Below are 22,638 nucleotides of genomic sequence, written 5' to 3'. Positions count from 1 at the left end.
TCTAGGATTTCCAGGCTGACTGGCTGACACTTAAAGGTATGATTTTTCCCCAGAAGGCCAGTGACTTCATGGCAATGATGTTGTCCTTCAGCAGATAAACAAAATGTAATTAATAATTTGTTATGCAATGGAGGCTGTGCTGGGTCTGTCTGCAGAGTGTAACCCAGGCTGTAACACAACGAGGCTCTGTGCTCAGGGAGCGGAGTTTCGGACCTGAAATCCTATTTATATTAGTCAAATATATAAAAGACACAACTTCAGTTATATATTTCACCTTATGTTTCTACACCGTTAATGAAAAAACAAATGCACGTAAGTGAAAAGTAATACAGCAAGAAAATACCATATTTTATGAAGCGCTCGTTCTGCTCCCCTTGATTATTGTTGATTGTTAAAATCATCACCTCTGGTTTCCCTCACACACAATGCCTGGCAACACATGAAACCCAGATGCTTCAACCAACGTTCATTATTTTGACCATGCTAAACATGCCACCATCTTCAAAGCCTTATACAATTCTATTCCTTCATTTTCAAGGAAGGCATTTGCACTTTGGGCTGTCAGAAAGCTCCTCTCGTTTGCCTACCACTACTGTAGGCTTGCACTTTCTTTACCTGTTTTCCCATTGTTGTACTACCCCATTCCCATCCCTCAGCTATCTCTGGAGATCCCTACCTTTGGGTGACGTTCAGATGCACTTTGTTACACCAGGTCAAGCAGCTCACATGAGGATTTTTCATTTCCATCAGCCTGTTCTGCTACAAGTGGTAACAGAGCCCAGCTGTTCAGCAGAACTCAAACACAACTGTTTGTTCCCAAATGAGAGCACAGAGCATCCCACAGACTCTTTGATAAAGTATTATAGCAAGTAGCAGCTCACCAAGTGTTACACAAGGGAAACAAGTGATGGAAATGTATTTGAAAAGCAATGCAAACTAACAGGTTGAGTAAAGAACTGAAAACTCGTGTTTTAGGGGTTGGGGTTCCATCGGAAAGTAATAAAAGGATTAGTCAAGACATAAATACAGAACCTGGATATTTTCAGCTTGCAAATTATCATTTTGTAACTTGTCTTCGAAGCGTGCTTTACTTTTTAAAAAACCTATGCAATTAATTTAGAGAGCACATAAAGCTGTCACCAGTATGCAGCCTGCATGTTCCCCTTTTGCGTAGTTTGAGATCTGTGGGGAATGTGAGTTTGTGAAGACTGTACAGGAATAATAAAAGCACAGTTTGGGCCAATTTTATCTCAAATACAAGCATTGTTCACTGACACAGATAAAGGTCTAAGCCACATAAACTTCTGTTTCTCACCTGGTGCAGCCACAAGGCTTCATGGCAGTGAGGGACTTCCCAAGATCAGTGCTCACGAGGCATTTGGGAGGGTGTCTGCAGTCCCCCTTCCTCAGGGCTACATTTCAGCTGCTGGGGCTGGTTCTGCAGCATCGCAGGACTTACTGAGCTGTGCAGGGTCAAACTGGTTTCACAATACAGTAACTGGGAAAAAATGTCAAGCAGCACATAACTTACCTTCAACACAGAGGTATTTTTTTTTTAGTATGTACTAAGTGTACAATGATGAGGAAGCAGCCTCTAGATTGCCAGCTATCTAGATTTGCAGATTCCAGCTGCATCCAAACTGGGTTCAAAATCTGTTGGTGAGTTTTCAAGCCTCTTGCAGCCCCTGCTCATTTCCAGATGCTTCCTCCCTGCCAGCCTGCACTGAACACTTCCAGACCTCCCTTGCACTTTTCTCCTCTTCTACCCACTCTGTTGCTACTGTTTAATGTTTTTCTCCGCCTGTGTCAGCAGCTTATGGACTGACTCCTAGGGGCTTTGCAAGACAACCAGGATACAGTTCAGCACACACACAGTGTAGTTAGCATAAATAACTTTATTGCAGAGTTGAAAGTTTTTCAGAGAGCAGGTAGGGACTTAAGTGGCTCCAGCTGGCTGGTGATAAAAAAATTAGTTAAAGATGGTAAACGTAGGATGATGATGGGAGATCACTTCCAACTCTACCATACTTGAGCAGCTGCAGAAGAGACCTGCACTTGCAAAGAGAAGTGAAAACGTCACACCAGTAACAGCTCCAGAACACAGAGGAGAGGGTGGACCACATAACTGAAAAGCAACAATGGCAAAATTAAACATTTCAACAGGGAAAACCATCTGCCTGCAGCTGAGAGCTGCAACAGCCAGAGCAGCACCGCGCTTCATCCCCAGCAGCTGCTCCATGTCTTTGCCACTGAACAGTTTTTCAAGGTAGGGCACCAGATAAAGAACACTCATTAAGATTAAGGACACCAAGCTCCATAAAATAAACTTTAGAAAAAACATTTATGTAATGACTAAGAATTCAACTGGGATCCCTTTGTAAAACGGAGGCAATTTTACAAAGCTCCTTGATGTCCAGTGTCACTGTTACGACCAACTCCCTGCACAATAAATGAAGGTGCCGATCACCAGGTACCACGCAGACAGTCGTGCTGTGGATTTAAGGTTTTGCTGAGCTTTCCCAACATCTAGAATTACAACTCGTCTTCCATACCCTGGACAATGATGCCAAGTTCTATTGACACATTTTTAAATTAAGATTGTAAGCCTAAATCAACTTGAATATAATTCCTGATATATCAATTTCAGTCTTAGGCCACCATCTCCAAGAAATGAAAGTAAATACTTAACTCCTGTCAGGCCTTCATGTGGGCAGACTTAAAGATATACTCTTTGGAATGGGTAAATATGTATTATGACAGCTGATTTCACAGATTTACTTCTCTCTCCATTAAGACTCTCCTAGATAGCATGTCACTAAGCATTAAATAATCCTCAACACTTCCATACCCAAAAATCACCCCGTAAGACAAACTATTTAAGTGAACTTTAGCCTGTTCTTCAAGTACTTTGCACTGGCCCCAGATCCAGTGAAATCACCAACTCCTTCCCTTTTCACCTGCTCTCCATCAAAAACCCCACAGCGGTAGCCTGCAGAGTCAGGAAAACTCACAGTACCTCAAAGAATTGTTAGTCTTGGGTACAAAGCCAGTTTTGGAACCTTTTTCTTGCACTCGATCAGCCCAGCCTTGTTCAGGTACCAAAAACAGAGGGAATATTCTCTTGATTTTGCAAGCTTTGTATAATGAGTCATAAAAGACATGCTGGGAAGAAACATTATAGCACTGGAACTGAGCCTGCCTAAACATTTTCAGAAGAGCCTATATAAACTGATGATAATCACCAGTTTGATGAACCGCAGACCACCTTCCTACTGTCATAGCACACAACTTTAAAAGAAAACAGATATTGTACATCTCTTGACACAAATGGACAGGTCTTGTAACATCGTTCAGAAATTTCAATCAGAAATTAACTTGTTGCCTAAACACTACCCCAGTAACAGCAGAGCATTTTAGAATCTAGTGATAATTTTATTTTAAGTACCCTTTATAACTCATTAAGGGTGGTGCCAAAATTGGGACCAATTGTTTGCCAAAGCAGGATTATCCCATTAGCTCTGTGAATGAAAAGAAAACCCAACCAAACATCAAAAAACAAGAGCAGAGAAGTACAGCTTTCAGGATGCTAACTCAAGGACATTCAAACAGCTACTCTCAATATTCTGCTATAAGACAAATTGAGCAAAACTGTCATTAGTGTACAGAAAGCTATATTAATCTTTCATGGTAGTTTTTCTTTACTACCAGTATTGAAAATAAGTCATGAACAAAAAAGCAGCAAAAGTCGGACTAACTGCAATTATTTTTACCCCCTTCTTTCCCCCTCCCTCCAAGTTCTCCGTCAATACAGAGACCAAAGTGATGCCGTGTGAGAATGTAAAGCAAATCTTACATTTAAAATGGATTTTATGTACAGCAGTTACCATTCATGAATGTTACACAGTCCCTGCAGTTACATTCTTTGTAAGGTAAGTCTTCATCTTTCTCTACTGAATCTTCTGACGGAGAAACAGAAAGGAGGGGTAGAATCAAGGAGTATGGAATGACCAGAGTCATTACAAATTTGGGGAATCTTAGTAAACCTTGGAGAGTCTTCTACAAAGTTCCAGAAATAACTGGTGGCAACATGTATATATTGCAATTTTATTTCATTCGCTCAAACAAAACGTTAGCATGTAAGAAATTTAAAATGACACAATATGATAAAAATAGCAGAGAATGAACTGAGAAACTAAAAAGAAGGTAAACCTAAATGCATGAAAAGTCAACATTCATTAGTGATCTTCTTCAGTCTTTGATTGACACTTGATGCTCGATAACTTCTTAAAACAATGAACTGGAAATCATTATGACTATCTGAAGAGATTTCAGCACCAGCACTAAGATTTTTACATTCAGTTGGTTTGCAGTTGACTTGGTAGCCACTTGCCTATAGTACAAGTTTATCACAGGTCAGATCACAGTGTTGAGGAAAGCGACGCCTTCCTGGCATTAGAAAGGATCCCTTAAACTGCCCCCGTTTAAGACATCCGTTGTACAAAAGCACAGAACCACCACAATATGGTTTTTAAAGAACTTAGTTACCAGTAAGCAAAGTAATCTTAGCTTCTGCAGTTCATTTTCAATACTGAAATCTCTGGAAACGGTGCAACTGTCAGCAGGACAGGAAATGTCTACAGTAATCTTTAATTCAATCCGATTTTCTGGAAAGAACCAATGCGGCAGTTTGGAATTACAGAAAGTATGGATGTAGAAGCAGCACAAAAGACGACATCTGTTCCTTTTTCTTTTAAACAGAAATCATGTTAATTGTAGACCAAGGCACAAAACGTTTAGTGCATAAGCCAGTTCCTTGCACAATTTAGTAGTTCATCCTTTAATTTTGGACCACTTATACCCATCCATGCTATTCCACTATGCTACTCCTGAACTCTCCTAGAAACAAATCAAACATGATTTCTGACAAGGGTAAACGTCCTTAATGCTCTAAAAGTCCATGTAAAACAAAAAGTTACATCGACAAAGATGAAAATGCCTCCTCTTGTTTTGAGAAAAACAGTACTTGACAAGCTTACTACAGATTTTTTTCTTTTTAAATGCCTTCAATAAATGCATGCAGAAAAATGCTTTTGTTTTTCCTTTTAAAAAATGCCTAATAAATGGAGTTAAGCAATATTTCCACCGTAGTCTTCTCTTAGAATTTGAACCTATAGAAATGGGATACGTTTGAATTGGACAAAAATTTCCCACTGAAGCCTTTCCAAAGCTGTAAGTGCTGCTTTGCTTTGGTGTTCAGCACTTAAGACAGTTTGTTATTGAAAGCATTTGTCCTACAAATTGAGCTGCATATGCTTTTAAGCTGAAACATTAATATCTCCAAAAGTTGGACGTAAACTTTTATGTTGGATCAGCACAGATCCCAAAGCAAACATGGCACTGTTACGGCTCAGAAAAATTGACAGTGCAAAGCAAAAGGGAAGATTTTGACCCATATTCTTTGTCCAACGCGCTACAGATCCAATTAATAAAATATCTATTCCACTGAATGGTAGCACATGAAAAAAAAAAAAATTACAAGCATAAAATCTGGAAACCCTGGGAAGCAAAAAGCTATCATCTCCCCTAAAAATGATTCTCAAATTGTTGACCAAACCCAAAGGCATAACATCGCTGCTTTTCAGGGTTTGAGTTGTGTGGAGCTGTGGATTTTCTTGTTGGTTTTGGGGTTTTTGGAAGGAGGGTGGCAGATTAATTAAATGGAAGAGAAGGGGACATTTACTGCAATCTGATATTCCGTCGTTCTAAGGTAACTGAACATGAAACAATCAAAAAAGGAGTCTCAGAAAAGAGCGAAGCAGAGGGTCATGGTAAAAAGGTAAAGGACAACGCACTTACACAGGTGCATCCTCAGTAATTCAGATGCCTACACGTTTGTTCTCTCACTGAGAAATGAGTTAGATTCACATGGGAGTTTCATAACCATCACAGAAGTATTACTGAATTTCAAATAGAAAACTGAAAAAAAGATACAAAAGGATCAAGTACCTGGTTCCATTAACATGGTTACTGATAAAAGTCACATTTTCCTCATTATTACACATGCATGTAAGATGAAGAAAAAGTGTAGAAAGTAATAAAAATGTGTCACCTTCCCCCTCCCTCATCCCACATCTTTCTGGGCATAAATTAAGCCTTACAAATGAAAAGGCTACTCTGTGACATGCAATTTTTCTTTTAATTAAAAAGCTGGCTGTGTTGTGTTACATTACAAAAATGTCCACATGCATAAATCTAAAAAAAGCCCCAAAATCTACTGTAAATCTACAACATACTAATGATTTACATTTGACTGCTGATTCGCATTATGTAGAAGTCTTAGATTTGGTAAAGCATCGTAACAATGTAGGAAGGCATCTACATCTTTAAACTCTGGACTTGTATTTGCTTTTTAAATTTTCCTATAAAATTGCATGAAGGCTAAATAGAGAGGCTTCCTATCATAAAATTCCAAATCTTGATATGTCATCACTGTCTAGGCCATTCACTTACAAATATTGCCCTTTAAAAGCACGCGTTTCTAATTATTCCATGTTCTGTGAACTGCACTTCTACACATCTGATCTTTTAAATTATTCATGGAAATATCAGATATGATAGGAAGACAAACCTGAGATACATTTGAAGTACAACAGTATAACTTGCTAACTCCTTCATTAACAAAGAAAACCTCTCTGAAAAGCCTTCCCAAGCTTTTCCCTGTTTTTTGTTTTAACAACAAATTCTGAAACATGTGCAATTTTATCTTGACATGAGTAGACTTCAAAGCACTGTGATCTCGTCTGATAGGTGTAGGAATTTCTGCATAATCATTACAGTAACTTTAAGAGTCTTTTCCACCCTGCTGTAAAGGTCAGAAAAAAGCTGCAAACTAGGAGGGGAATAGCATATCACCAGAGTGATGTGTCTGAAGCTTTTCAGAATAGGTTGTTTCTCCCTCCTTCCAAGCGTCTGTCTGTCTCCGTTTTCTTCTAACAGCTCACAAAACGTAGTCAGTTTTATACCAAGTTAAAGAGTCACATCGGCTTAGTACTAGTCTTTCTATGCAGTATTCGACTTGCTGAGTTCCTGCCTGATAGCTAAAGAAAAAAAGAAAGAAAAATTAAAATTCAATAGTCAAAGTCAAGGCAGAAAGACAGAATGTATAACTGGCCCCTTACAGAAGGCTCACCCTGTTCCAACACTCATATCATGAATAGCCTATACATGAGATAGCTTCACGTGGCTTCAGACAAGTGCCATTCTCAACCAGGAAATACCCTTTTTCTGCCTGTAACATTTTTGTGACCATCTTATTTTTCAGTTCTGCATCGCCAGCAAGTCTACAACTTTACCCGATGACAATCACTACCACTGGTATTATCAAGGAGCATGTGTGTCAGCTCATTTATTTTAATTTTTTGTTTGTTTGTTTTAAGAGCAGCCTCAGGGCCCTCCCTTGTTTGCATCGTACTGTTCGACAAGGCTGCAGCACACAGTGCAGTCAAAATATATGGAAAAGCACTGCACTCTCTGTAGCCCAAAAGCAGACAGCTTTTCTACTGCCCCACTTGATGACATTTGATATTTTACCAGCAGTAATATCAGTTTGAGTTCCCCTTTCCCCCCCTTTCACTAGCCTGTCACTTTCCACAAAGCCAAGAAAACATCCACCAAGGTACTAAAACACACAGTTTATCTACTTCTTGACTGGTGGACCTTTAAAATTGTTCTTTCTCAATAATTTCCCTTAATTACAGAAGACTACTTAGGAAAATATCTTCTATTAAAATAAAAATGAAAATAATGAGAATTCTTTTCTTTGACTCTTACCTTACAGACCAAAACGGAAAAGCTAGAAGCATATTCCTAGTCTGAATATGACCAGTTTTGAAATACACACCTCAGAAGCTCAGGATTATTTAAAAATAATCCATCTAGCACCACATGACACAAGGATAACTGCAAATCATGCAAATACAGATTCCGCAAATCACTTGTAAAAGATACTACTTGGTGTCAATGTGCGATGAAAACAAAAAACACAGGAAGGAAAACATACAAGCAGATCAGTCAAAGAGATGTGGCACAAATGACAGTATGCCATCAGACTAACAACAAATCTACTTCTACCAACATATCAATCTCAGGCTAGAAGCACATTGTATTTACGGCATTGTGCACCTGCAGCTCCATAATCTTAACACTGACCAGCAGCAGCAAACAGGTTGATACCTACCATCAATGAGTTCTTCCTTTAATTTCGTTAACTCCTTCCTCATTTCATCTAAAATGTCCTACGGTGTCAGAGCATAAATAACAGATTAGTTTTGCAACACGAACAGATTAGTTTTGCCACCTGTAATTTTCTGCAGAGAGAAATTTTTGCAACCTTTAATCAAACGTTAACCCTTCTGAAATGCATAACTCAGCCCTTATCTTCCAAGTTAATCCTGCATCCCTAAAACAATCTTACTGGAGGTACAATGAAGAAAACAAAAACGTTCCATAGGAGACAGGAGTCCTACAAATCGATTCCTATAGAACTTACGAGAGGACAAGAGACATACTGAAATTAGGAATGCAAAAGAGTAGCTAACTAAAACCTGCAAGCCATGGAAATATCAAAATAAAAAAAAAAAAAAAAAAAAAGAGGGATCAAGTTATCAAGGTATTTCCAGTTGCCAAGTGAAATGTGAGGGAACAAAGGTGATGAAGAGCCATCCCCTGCTTGCTGTTTTCCCCATCCTTTCATCTAAATGGTGTTAACTGATGATTTGGTGAAAATGATTTTCCAAGCAGAGGTGGGGGGTAGAGTCGGTTTCTGCAGGGGGGACTGTCACCTCCTGGCCAAATCTGCAGTCAGCAGCAAGCAACATACACAAAAAACCCAACACAATAAAAAAAAGGCAGCTGAGGCAGCTATACTGCTACCATCAGCGCCTCATGGAAGCTGTAGCAAGAGTACCACAAATGCTCATGAGATGACAGAACATGAGTACCCTTTGAACTAGACCCTAAAACACACCTCTCACATGCTCCAGAATCACATGGCCAGAACCTGATCTATAACTCTCTGCCTAGCCAGAGCCTGGAGTAGAACAATCACTTGGGCTAGAACCTGATCTAGAAACAACCATTGAGCCAGAACACACCCTATAACCAACCACCAAGCTGGATCTTACTCTACAGCCAACCACTGAGGTGGAACCTGCTCCAGACCCAACCACCAAGCTGGAACCCACTCCAAAACTCCCTTCCCCCAGTCAAAGACCAGCTCATTGATCCAAACACCGCTTGTGGAAGATCCCCCAGTTCCAACTCTGCAATTCACACCTCCTCTAAAAAGCACTGCCACCAACAAAAGCCAAGGCCCCATAACCAACAACCCCCAAACCTGCCAAGCCTGGAACCCACCCACCATAAAACCAATGCTCTCTCTGCAGCCTCCTGAAGGCAGAGCCTCCCTGGCAACAGCCAGAACACCACATGGCCCTTTTCAAGGACAGGGATCCAACTTCAGCAGAGCCTTGCCTTGAAAAGAGGCAGATCACACCAATACACTGTGTGCTCATAGTCTCTGTCAGAAAAGTAACTAGCACCATCTCAATATGCTCCTCAAGAAAAGGAGCTTCCACCAGCTCAACATGAACTAATGTGGCCAAAAATCAGTACCAAGAGCTCAGACATGACTCCACACAACTCAGACTGGCACTGAGACAGTGCTACTGCTGTCTTTGCCCAAGCCTCACACAGCAAGCCACCGGCAGGGCCAGCTACCCCTTGCATACACCCCACCTCTTCAAGAATGTCACATAGACCAAGGACACCATGCTGAAATGCTGCTCACCCATGGGAACTGGCTTCCCCTGCTGCATATTGGCCTCACAGTTCCTAAAGATTACTAGATGCACCATGAAGCACAACAGGGCAAAAATACTTCTTGGTAGTCAGAGGAACACAAATACCTTACACCCACTTGCTCCTCTGGGGACTCCTGTTCTTAGAGGTGTAGAACATCTGCTCAGTCTAGAGATCACTCATACTGGTAGCTCCTGTCTTCATACAAGTCACAAGAGATCCCCTGACAGGACTCTGGTGGCACAGGTTTGCTGTTTGGCAAGTGCACTTGACAAAGGCCTGTCACCTACAGGTAACTGCTACCAAACATCCTATAGTGTCTTTTCCTCATCTAGCACAAGTTGGCTGCTGCCTTCTTCCCACAAGACTTGACTCTGCTCTTAGCCAGGATAGCTACACCAAAGGTGGTATCGCTTGGATGCTCTTTCATCACCGAACTCATAACCATGAGTACCCATATTTGATATTAAAACATGGTGATACTTGTTCTGCTCTGAGAACTGCTCTGAGGGCTTGTTGTTTGTTTGTTTGTTTGGGTAGAGAGAAGAAACGGTTTTCCAGACAAACCAGATGCCAGTTCTAGATAATATCAACGCCATCCTGCATGTCCTGCCTAATGCAAAAGGAGGAACAAGCATCTGTGAGAAAGTAATGGGGCTGTGTAAGCTGCCATCCTACAGTTACAGCTCCTAACAACACTGAAACACGTCTGGTGAAAAATAATGACTAATAATCACTAAATCATTATTTAAATAGGGAACTAGTTAACAAAACAGTTAAAATTTTATATTCAAAGAATTATATACGTACCTGCTTCAATCTGTCATAATCTAGACCTTCTGACTGTACTCCATTGGCACTGGGTTGCCCCGTTGGTGTAGATTTTGGTCTGCAGGACACAAACACATCATGAATTACTGCTCACGCGTTATTACAGGATACATAGGACTTGCCCAAACTCACTAACATTTGTCTATCGAAATGATAGCAAAGAATCAGAATGAAAAAAATAGCTGAGAGTGGGAGGGTGGTAAAATCAGACAGACCCAAAATACCACATAGAATAGAAAGCAACAATCAAGAACATTTTCCACACGCTGGAAATATTAATTACCATAAGAATAAGAGTTATTAGTTCAAAACAAAAACTTTAAGTAGCGGACAGATTTCACTGTCATTGGTTTCTGTCTTTTTTCATAATGGGTGTGAAAAGCTGAATATCTTCAAGTGCCAAATGCTTTCCCTTCTCCCTTTTCAACTGCTTACACATTTCACAAGAAGCTTTCTCAAAGAAACACTCCCACTAACTAATGATTTCATGTTGATGCTGCAACTGTATGAATGTTGTGGAATAACCTTGGCAGATTTTCAACATTTGAGAGTACAAAGCTGAGCAACCTTATCTAACTCCCTTCCAACCTAAATTACTCTAACAATTGCTTTCTAAAGCTACTGCTTAGAGAGGTTGTGGAGTCTCCTTCTCTGGAGACATTAAAAACCTGCCTGGACATGATACTGTGTGATCTGCTCTGGGTGAACCTGCTTTAGCAGGTGGGTTGGACTGGATGATCTCCAGAGGTCCCTTCCAACCCCAACCAGTCTGTGATTCTGTGAAAGCAAATACTGTAACGGCAACAAGATTTATAAGATATTACTTGAGAGGAAATTCTGGTGGTTTGGACTATGTCATGTTCAATGTTTGTGTACGTACTATTCTTCAAAGACATCAAAAACTTGCTTACCAAGATTATCTTGCATTTTTAACACACATTTCAGAAGAAGTGGGTTTTCTACCTTCCCACTTCTCTTTTCTGATCCCCTTTGTTTGTACAAGGTGTAACTCAGATTGATATATGTACTGCACTTCCACAGGGCCTTGCATGCAGACAGCTATGAACCTGGATGCCAACAACAGGAATACAGAAATGGTTCTCCAAAGCAGGGATGGATGGATGGATGGATGGATGGGTGGATGGATGGGTGGATGGAGTAAGACAAAGAGGGAGGAATGTTCTGCTCTCCTTAATTACTGATAGTTTATGTCAGGAGTTTTCCGCAATGTTTAGAATTATCACAGTATGCTAATGCTAAGGTAGGGCAGGGTATAAGCTGGGTCCTATTTCACTGTCCTTGTATGTGGCATTATTGAACAAAAAAAGAGCCTGGTCTGAACTCAGTGCCCCACTTCCAAATTCTTACATAGGAAGAATTCAGTAAACACTGAGTTTTTCTGGATTTGTCATCTGAAGGTGCAGCCTTACTTATTACAATGGAAAGTGGTCAGGAACCAAAAAAAAAGACAAACCAGGAAAAAAAGGCACAGTTCTTCACTCTATCTTTTCTCAAATACACAGTATAAATCTTTTTCAGAATAAAGCACAATGTGTGAGGGGCACAAGCAGTATAGCCATTGTTTTATTTTTTTTCCATTTATTTATGCATTTTTAATTTAGCCAACACAAAAAGCTGTGTTCTCACTCTGAAAACAAAAAATAGTGAACCTACATATTAGTTTGTTTTTACAAAACTACCACCTTCAGCTTTCATGCATTTTCCCTTAAAAAACAGTGGTTCATCCATGAAGAAATTATCTGATTACACTGTCTTTATTTGGAACAAGCAGAATGAGCCTCATACTGGATTGTCTTGATGACTTTTATAACCTGTCAGGACTATTTGCTTGTTTGCTAGCTGAAGGAAAACACTTGAAATGCAACTCCCAACAGAAAAGGTCATGCACACTAAAATGTTGGTTTGATAATACAGAAACTTTCCAGGTTTGTGCTCTTCCAGCACGTACTTTTACCTCTTTTAAGTTCCCAGTGTGAAAAATATTAAGAAACGACATGTGACTCAAGTTGCCTATTTTTCTCCCTGTAATAGGGGATGCCTGTGCCACTGAAGAGCCTGGTGCATTAAAGAGAAAAAAAAAAAATCAAGAAAGCCTTCATATACCCTCATAGCTACTGAGTAATTCTGGTGAAAGGCCATTTTAAATTGGCTCATCTGAGCCCATTCATCTTTTCAAAAGGCAGTTAACTCCAGTGTGGGTGGCAGAACCTCATGACAATTTTTTCAATGCTTTGTGATTATTTCTGCGCACTGACAAATTAGTTGTGTCAAGCTTAGTCACACCTATTTAGGACAAAACTGTCAGCAGTTAACTGCAAAACAGAGGCAGCAGAAGGGAATGGGTAACTGTCCCTTTGCTGCTGGATTTTGCATCAGAGAGGTGCAGGAACATCCTGCATTTTTATTTCAGCTTGGTTCTTCAGCTGGAATCACAATATTCAATTGCTACCGCTGTTTAGACAATCAAAACATAAGTTCCAAGACAGAAATTGCCAACATTATTAATACTCCTTGAAACACAAAGTGAAATACACAATCCATCAAGGAAGACAGTTGACAAAATATTCAATAATTCAATAGTGGAAGAAACTGGAATATAGAATTCACCTTGTAACCATCAGAAGATCTACAGCGAGTGCTAATGCTATGAAGACAAACCACAGTCTGGGATCCTTTGGAAAACTCTTCAGTGCTGAGTTCCTTATGAAAGAATTCCTTGCTCAAAAACATTTATCAAGATGAGATCTTTGGCAATGGCAATCACATAACCTGATAACTAATGTGCTACTTGCAGTTTATACCTGAAACTATGAACACGGACTTTAAGCAGAATAGCACCAGTTTTTCAGTTTCTCCACATATAGTTCCTGTTAATTTCCATTCATCATCCCTTTGTTCCTGTACACCATGGCATTATGGCCTATGCTCCACGTGACTGCAAAAAGAATCAGTGTCCTCCCAAATGCAATTCCTGACAAGTGGTAACACAGACCTACTACATGCCTTAATGGAAGAACCCAAACAAGGATACACTTTAATATTTGAATACAATTACTTATGACTTCAATATTTAATGAAATTACTTTGAAGAAGAGGTCTCCACATCTAGACTGCTTCTTGTTTCCTTTGCTTCAGATCTTTAGAATAAAGAGACAGCTTTACCACTCATACACCCTATACTCCTGCTAGCTGTCAAACAGCTCAACAGGAAAGCCTCTTTCTAAACTCTACTACTCAAGACTATTCCATCTTCCTGAAATGCAAGGCATTCTTCACTCAAATACGAAAGACCACAATTTGTAAACTAAATAATTATCCCCTTTTTCCTTCATCAGGTTGCTCAGAAGATTAACGGTGAATGAGCTGCCTTTAAGAAAAGCATTAACTACTGAAATTTGGTGAATAAAACGTCTCAACCACTCGATCCCAAGATGGCTAAAGAGCTCTCCCGTGTGGTTTTTCATAGCATTGCCTAACAGGAAGATGAGCCTCGACAGGCCCTAGAACACCTTAAATCAAACATGCAAGATAAATATTTTATTCATGCCAACATGCAGAATACACCACCCAAGATCAGTAACTGAAAGGGGAACTTTTCATACAAAAGATTAAGTAGTCACCACAATGAGTGCCTCTATGAAAAAGAAAGCTGGAATTTGACTCAGTAATTCTGAGGGGCTCTGTAACACATTTACCTGCAGAAAGCTCAGAAAACCGAAGGGCTTTCGATGTCAGTATTTTATGAATAACACTACAGAGAGTGAAACTGAGATTTACATCTTAAAATACATGCAATGTTAATTCTAATTTGTGAATATGTTCCCAACAGAAACATTAATTTATGTTTAACAAGTCTTTTTTCCCCCTTTTCATATGTTTAAGTCAGGCAAAACTCTATTTGATGTCTTTACTTCATTTGTGAAAAGCAGATGTAAAAACTCACCTGGATAATTAACTGCTATTCCTGTGTATCTAAACTTATATTTTTGAAAATCTGCTTCTCCAAATACTGCAAGTGGTTCACTAAAATCCTGGTATATCCAGCAGGAATTTGCACCTTTGCAGGTGGCGATTCCCAAAAATCCAGTATCTAATATGAATTCATAGCTGGTTCTTAAGCTATTTCCATTTGCCTTTGACACCATCTGCTTTTAACCAGTCCAAAAATGGGCTCAAGTGGACAAACAAAATGTGAAGAGGAACCCGGTGACGTGTGTGGTGATTACCAATCCATGTAGAAAAAGTCCAACCCTGAATTGGTCAAAATGGTTATTACAAAGTCTCAAGTCCCAACAGGATGATACCTGTTTAATGAATCATAGAACCTGTTTTCAGACGCAAGCAGATTTTTCCATGGAGATTCCCGTCTATGAAGGGGAGAAACACTACCTTAACAAACTATAATGGGTCTTAATTATGTGCAGCTTTAGCACCTTAAATACCATGGAGTTTAACTAGTTATGTTCCACAAGTTCTATTCGTATGTTTCAGGAAATATTAAAACCATGTAGCTTAAGTCTTTTCACAGCCTGCTACAAAAAAAAAGACCTGATCTTAAACAGGACACCAGTTATTTTAAAATACTTAGAACATTCATTCTGAATAACAACTCCTTTATTGTCTACCTATTTGGAAGCTTTGAAGAGAAAATTTTGCTTACTTGACTATTTCTTATGCGTGCTTTGTTTAATTCCCATAAATGACTCTCACCCTCTCAGTACAGGTCAGAAACAGGTTCTTGAGGCTTACAAGGTGAAAGATATCCCCTTTTGGCAAACATGGTACTGGTGTTTCAAACAGCAGCACCCTTTGATTAACTCACTCAAAGTTACTTTAACAAGCTTGTTGAGATAGACTTGGCAACTCTAGAGAATTTATGAAAATGCAAAGATATTCAAGAGAGACTTCTATTAATATCTTATTTCTCAGTCCATGAAATATTCCTCATCCTGGCAGGGCAAACTGTCAACACTGACTAGAAAACTGTACCAGCAGTCTTAAAATATATGCTAAGGCACATGCAACAGGTTACAACAGCACTCGAAAAAAATACTGACATTCAATAAACATGGAATTCTTATTTCGGAAGTACTTTTAGAGTATAGATCCAGTGAGGTTCTCATCAAGCTCAATTCTATCAACATTTTCCATTTGATTACTGAAGACAAAAGCCTGATGAAGAGATTTTCTTCATACACCTCAAGAGCAGCCTCAAAATGTCTGTACTCCTCCCTAGGTCAGAAAACTCTTTTAAACAGCCCTCGGTAACCTCTGAATTTCACTGACTGAAACAAGATCGATGAAATAGGCTTCTTAAAACTGTTTACAGGAAGCTAAGGCTGTAGGGACAGGCAGAACGAAGACTTAAGGACATCCCAGACTCCCCAAAGGAGTCTGATATGAGAAGTTGCCCTGTTTATTGATCCCTTCATTTTCTTCAATTGTTTATCCATAGGGTATCTATAGCCAAAGGGTCAGGTCAGCAAATGTCTTAATGCAAAACTTAAAACGCTCTTTAGGATTCCTAGCACAAACTATTTCTGTGACAAGTTCCCTCTCAATGCCATGTATTGATACTTTAATCTGCTTGAAAAGAAGAAAACTTGGTTAAAGCAGGTAAGACCTACCGGGGGGCGAAGGGGAAGCCAAGTCTAATGGCAAAGCAGTATTTTGTTACACTGACAGTACAGCAGAGAGGACATCACCACCAATGTCACCTGTTTTTTGACAAAAACCAAAGCACGTGACCAGAATCAAGGCTGGAGACATTTTAATCTCCTGGACTTAGTTATTTCTGAAAGACAGACAAGGATACTCATACAGGCTGGGAGTGTTTTTAGTGCTGCAGTTTAGAACTGAAGACCTCAATGGTAACCTGACCACAAGTAATACCACTTAGAGAATAACTAGGTTTTCTTCTGTAATCACCAAATCTTGCACGGATGTTTCCAACAGGCCAGGATTTTAAGGAGAATTCAAGTTATTTCAAACACAGCATTCTCAAGTTTAACATGTTATTTTCTTTTAAGAAATCCAGGTAACTTTGTCAGATTGTCATAGGTCAGAATCGTTTAACCTCTGTATGCAGAATATGCAGGAATTCTAAAACAAACCGCAAGCCTTATGCTTAATGTAAACGACAAATATGCCTAAAAAAAAAAAAGCTAAAGCAGCCATTTCACTCTCTTGTGTTACTGAGATGCCTACCAAAACACCCACTGCCTACCAAAGTTCCAGCTGACAACTTACCAAAGACTGGTTGATGCACTGAAGAATGTATAGTATTTCTACAGTTGTGTAGGATGGACTTCCTTGGTTTGCTACCTTGGACAGCTACCAAAAATCATCACAGAATCAAATCTTACCATGATAGCGTAACTATCTAGATAACCATTCTATCACTAGCTCACAAATAGAAAGCTGAGAAGCTATTCACCAGATTTACTACAGAGTATATGAATCACAGCACTGTGTTTGGTTTTCCCTTGCAGGAAATTTCAGACTTTAAAATTTAAAGAAATAGAAAGAATTAAACATTGCTGTAGGAAAACATACACCTTAATAATTGAATACACCAGCAGTTGTCAGGGAATCTTTTGGGGTTTTTAATTGTGACCTCTCTGTCAAAAATTTCCCTTACTAGCATTCTCCAAAAGCAACTCTGCATTCCTAATTAAAACTGTCAAAAGCAGTTTCACAGCAGTAATTTTAAACCCATACACTTTGCTTTAATATTAAGGTGATTATTGCTATTTTAGTGCTGTATCTTTAGCAGCATGAGCAACAGCAGCAAACATAAGGAAAAGGTACAAAAGGGAGTACCTGGAGATAACAGGTGACTTGCTTCCGTTGACTGTGTTTGTTCTTTCCCAAGGCTTTCTTGTTAGTTCTGGAAAACATTGTGAGAAGATTAAAAACTGTCTTCTTCTATTTGTTGTGTTATTTAGGCAATTAAGCTTCAAGTGCCTGGCAACTTAATTCAGCTTTTTTGTTTTTGTTGTTACTACATTGCTTTAGTTCTTTCATGCTAAGCTACCTCCTGTTGTATTAAACTTAAATCACACTACCATTTATGTTGTGAAACACCTTAAAGTCTCAATTTTGTCCTAGACACTGTAAATGCCATTTGATTCTTAATCCAATTAGGGGAGGTCTGTCTTTACGTATTTGATTGTTTCAGTTCTGAAACATGGAATTCTGAAACTATAGCTAAATAGTCAGCTTCAGATACTGGGGGAAGATGTTTTTAAGCTAAAAGAGTTTTCCTGAGCTATTAATTTTATAAAATTTATTCAGTGTCAATTTCAATGAGGCAACAGCAGAGATGATACAACCTCACACAACTAGGTATTTATTTTCCGAAGTCTTGTGCACAAAAGGATACTTCTAAAATTGAAATACATTATTTCCCTCTTTCAAAATAACACAGACTAAAAACTAAAGGTACATTACCCTTGGATCTAGAAGAGATTGTAGTTCACGTACCATCTATGATATGAGACACGGTTTTACTGTGCATCTCCTCCCACTCTGTGAGACACTGCAGAGAAGGGCTTTTGGGCCTAGTCTACAGGCATGAGTCTAATTTGCAGTCAAGTTTAAGAAGCCCAACCTATCTTTATATGTGCTCATGCTTCACTTTGCACTATGGAGCCTGCTTTCAGTTCTGCTTAGAATCCTATCCAATAAACTCTGACTCACTATCCTGAGTCTATTACAGTGACCTAAAGTCACAGTCAAAACCCAGCTTTGTTGTGCAGCTTTTTGTCAACAGCAGACAGACAGAAATCACAGCCAAAACAAGGCAAACAGTTAAGGACTGTTTCTTTTGTGTCCTTGCATGGTGAACGTGATCTTTTTTTTCCTTTACTGGTCTCACCAAATCCCTTCTTCAAGACACACCTTTCATCAGAAATGCTTAATTCCTTACAATGTGCACATGTTAAAACAGTCTTTCTGTAGCATGGATCGCTATTACTTACTTGCTATCATTACTTACTGCAGACTTTAATGTGCCACTAATCTTATAAGCCTTTGAGTTTTGGGGTTTGTTTGTTTTGTTCCCTGTCTTTTCTAAGGCTGAGCTCTGCTAAGCTGGGCAAGCTGAAAGGCAGAAATGCCCTTTCTGGGTCTCATATGGACCAGGAAGTTCTCTGGCATGCAACTGGATACTAAGAAGAAAATCTGAATTGCTGAAGTCTCCTAGCATAGCCTGTGACCCAGGCTAATTACAGTTTGCCAGCGCTAGCAATAAGCCTTAAGCTTAATTTGATATACCAGGCTTCAGGATTTGTGCTGCCATAGGAGCTATTTTAGCAGAATTTTAGCTATATCTGCAAAACTGAGAAAACTTATTGCTATGGCTGCAGCCTGCTCAAGAACCATGTGATTATCTTTATCTAGCTGAAACAGCAATATTATCCAAGGGTCATACAACTGTTGCCTACCCCATGATTTTGAGCTTATTTTGTTTATATTATCACCTAACACATTTTAACTTAGGTTTTACTTAGCTCTACATGACTGTGTGTTTCTTTTCATCAAAGTAATACACCATATACAGAAAAGGACTCATATGTGTAAGTAATCATGGTGTAACTCTCTCTGTAAACAACATGAAAGTACAGCCCCTTAGAGTTGAAATATATCAAAATAAATGCAAGAAGACCCAAGCTCAGGACAGAAGAAATGTCTCCCCTTTCAACATCATACATCTCCTGACAAGGAACACAGAACTCTGATAGTTCACAACAGCAGCACATAGGAAGGGTAAGTGCAAACCAAAGAGCTAAATGCTAGCAAGTCTGTGTGTAACAATTTCAGTTATATTACTAATGGTAATCGGACATAATTACACACATTTTTTACCTGGCCCCTGCTCAGTATGCCATTCATTCCTCTTAAACATTTAAAATATGTGTTCCAATGATGAGGCACAGCATTATGAGAGTATTTTACATCAAGAAGCTAAGTGAAATCTCTCCATTAGATGGAAACAAACCTCTGGATGCATTTGACATCTATAAAAAGTCTGATGAGGCTTCTTATCATGACAACAAATTAAAATAACCACTTCCACTGTTTTTGATTTCCCTCTTTGAGCCTATATTATTAGAAGAAGTGTTCCAAAAGCAGTCATTTCCCCAAGCCTAATATTATCTCAGTGTTTAACAGAATGAAGCAAACTCCTATGCTAAGGGGAGAGGAGAAGGGGAGGAGAGGCGGGGGGAGAAAAAGATGACGAACTTGAAAACTTGGTTTGTATCAAGTCATTTATTGCCTTGCAGTCTAATTTCTTTAGACTACCAGCTGCATCTTAATACTAACAGTTTTCCAGTTATTTCCACCCAGACACACTTAGGTCCTAGCTCTCTTTTTTATTGCGCAGCCAGTGGCCATCTGGGTTTTTTTCACCCTCCAGCACTGGTTTTCAATATTAAGGCCTGCAAACCATCGAGTGGCTGAATTGGAGAGCCCTATACCAAGAGCAGTGTTCCAGTGGATATTCTTTTTATGTCATCATCTCAAACACTCCTGAACCAGAACCTATTATACAGCAAAATGCCGGAGTGTAATCATGGGAGAACAGGCAGTCTCCAAAATGCAGCACAGCTGACTGAGATTTGTCATCAAGTTTTATCATGATAGAGTCAGAGAGTTCACAAACCTGTGCTACTTACCAGGTGTGCTTGTTGAAGAAACCTTAGAAGTTGAAGACTCTGATTCTTCCTGATTAAAAGGGAGCGGTGAACGGAGGAGGAAGAGAGGGGGGAAAAAAAAAAAAACAACCTTTGACTCTTGAATCTAACAGATTAACCTCAACTCTTTCAATATTTATTTCACTTCTTGTAGAGATTTAAATGGTTCTGTTCAATTGTATGCAGAAAATGTGCGAGCACTGTGCACTTCACAATATAGTGGTTATGTGTATACATAAATACATAAATAATCTCATATATACCATTAAAATCTTTCTCATAATCTATTATTGAAAAATGTTAAGTAGATAAAATTTCTCAACTCACAGTCTTATCTTCTTTCTGCTCTGGTTCTGTCGATCCCTTTTCAGCAATTCTTCTCCTATAAGCAGAGACAAAAGTTACCAAGACAATCATGGCTTTAAGATGGAAGAATGTTGTTTAGTGCTATTAAAGATACATACAGCTTGATAGCAAGATAATTGAAATTTAATGTTTATAAAGGACTTTCAAAATACTTTCAAGGGCAAAGCCTTCCTGCCAAAGCGACTGTGCAGTTCTTTCTCCTCTTGAAGTTTGTATTCCCTTCCCTAATGCTGCACAAAGACTTACACAGAAATATTTGATTACACTCAAGTAAAAATGGCTATTCATGAAACGTTATTAACTTCACAAAGCAACCACACGGGCAATCCGATGTTTATTTGATCCTTAGCCAGCTGCAAACAGGCACCCAAAATCCTACCTCTGTGATAACAAAGCGGCTGGAGCGCAGCAGAAACAGCTCCTTACCTCCTGGCCAGCAGGGCGCTCATTTCTTCCATCAACCCGCTGCCTCCCAAGGGAAGTGGTCCATTTCCACGGCCGCCATCTGTTTTAGATGAAGCAGTGCCGCCTCCTCCTCCTCCTCCACTTGAACTGGAGGAGTCTTCACCCTTCATAATACACAAAGTAACAGCAGATGTGCAAATAAAATGATAGCTGACTTAATGAAAGAAGCACAGTTCACATACAAGAAAGAAACAACTGTATAAAAAAAAGTGATGGGCTAGTAATATGTCCTGTAATCCTTTTTTAATAATTAATTAAGCCTACCCCAAAAGTCTTGATACTGCTACTAATCTTGAACAAGAATTACACGTGGTTCAGGTAGACAGGCTTTAGGGGCAGGAATCAGAAAAAGAAGCAAGAGTTGTATTTACCCGTGAGACTTTCCTAAGTTTGGCTCCAGCAAGTGCAGCTGCTAGTCCAGTTAAAGGGCGATTTTCTTCGGACACGAATCCCACTGAAAACCCCGAGGTGGGGAGCGGGGGAGCAGGAGGCGGAGGGGGGACAGGAGGGACTTGGCTGGGAAGCGGAGGAGGTGGCGGCGGCGGTGGCGGAGGCCCTGACGGCGGGAGTGGAGGTGGTGGTGGTGGGCCAGGAGGAGGTGGGGCTGCTACCGAAGACTGAGCTGGGCCAGGGGGTAGGGGAGGTGGGGGAGGAGGTGCAGGTGGTCCTTGGACAACACCTAGTATCAAAGAGAAAACAAATAGGCTACATTAAGAATTTAGAAAAGAAAGATCTTATTTCCCTGGAAATACCGGTTCTTTTGCTCAGTGAGTGAGACGTTAATACTGGTAAAGGTCCTTTTTATGGGCAAGAAAACACTGCAAGTTTCAACAGGAGAGAAGCATTCTTATTAAACACTTCATAGGCTATGAGAGATCAGACAGTTTCAGAGACATTTACATCCAAAACCCCCCCAGTCAGGCTCTGTGCTGCAACCAAGAAGAATCTTACACTGGGAAACAGGCAAAGCTTTTATAAAGGGTCAAGTAAGGCAGGAGCATCATATCATGTAGGAACAATACTGCGTGTTCAAATAGTGCTAAACACTGTGGCTTCTCATTGTACTAACAAGCATTTAACACACCACCCAAATATCTGAACCTCTGACCTGTTTGAGTTTCAATGCTAATTTCTATACTGTATAAAAATCTTTCTCTAACAAACATGCCAGGAATCTACTTTAATAATTTAACACAAACACTAATTAGTGAGTTAGAAGACTGACATATTTTAAGCTGATGGGAACAAACTATTCTATTTTTTAATCTACGATTCTTTTAATGCTTTAAATTCACATTGATATGCAAGACAAAAAGTGTTTTGAAGAAAGAATAATCTGATGATCACTGTGTTCTTATTATAGGAACAGTTGAAGAGATTGTGACTAACAAAGCAGCCC

General features: G+C 39.5%; 1 protein-coding gene across 6 annotated transcripts in view; it reads right to left on the bottom strand.

Moving 5' to 3' along the window:
* Positions 1-4,090: 4,090 nt before the first annotated feature.
* ENAH (ENAH actin regulator) overlaps positions 4,091-22,638 on the bottom strand; it is a 102,149-nt gene continuing 83,601 nt past the window's right edge. For 3 of the 6 annotated variants that reach the window (XM_082049394.1, XM_082049396.1, XM_082049398.1), the window contains 9 exons: positions 21,611-21,918; positions 21,201-21,343; positions 20,736-20,790; positions 20,391-20,439; positions 17,533-17,599; positions 15,015-15,077; positions 10,669-10,747; positions 8,237-8,294; positions 4,091-7,097 (listed from right to left, as the gene is read on the bottom strand). In XM_082049394.1, coding sequence (XP_081905520.1) covers positions 7,060-7,097; positions 8,237-8,294; positions 10,669-10,747; positions 15,015-15,077; positions 17,533-17,599; positions 20,391-20,439; positions 20,736-20,790; positions 21,201-21,343; positions 21,611-21,918 — 860 coding nt within the window. In that variant the 3' untranslated portion in view covers positions 4,091-7,059. The remainder of the gene's footprint in view (positions 7,098-8,236; positions 8,295-10,668; positions 10,748-15,014; positions 15,078-17,532; positions 17,600-20,390; positions 20,440-20,735; positions 20,791-21,200; positions 21,344-21,610; positions 21,919-22,638) is intronic. The other 3 variants (XM_082049395.1, XM_082049397.1, XM_082049399.1) reach the window with 1 other exon arrangement.

Source organism: Streptopelia decaocto (assembly GCF_964273445.1).
Source record: "Streptopelia decaocto genome assembly, chromosome: 3".
In the NCBI taxonomy this organism is placed as follows: Eukaryota; Metazoa; Chordata; class Aves; order Columbiformes; family Columbidae; genus Streptopelia; species Streptopelia decaocto.
This window is presented reverse-complemented; position numbering and strand designations above follow the sequence as displayed.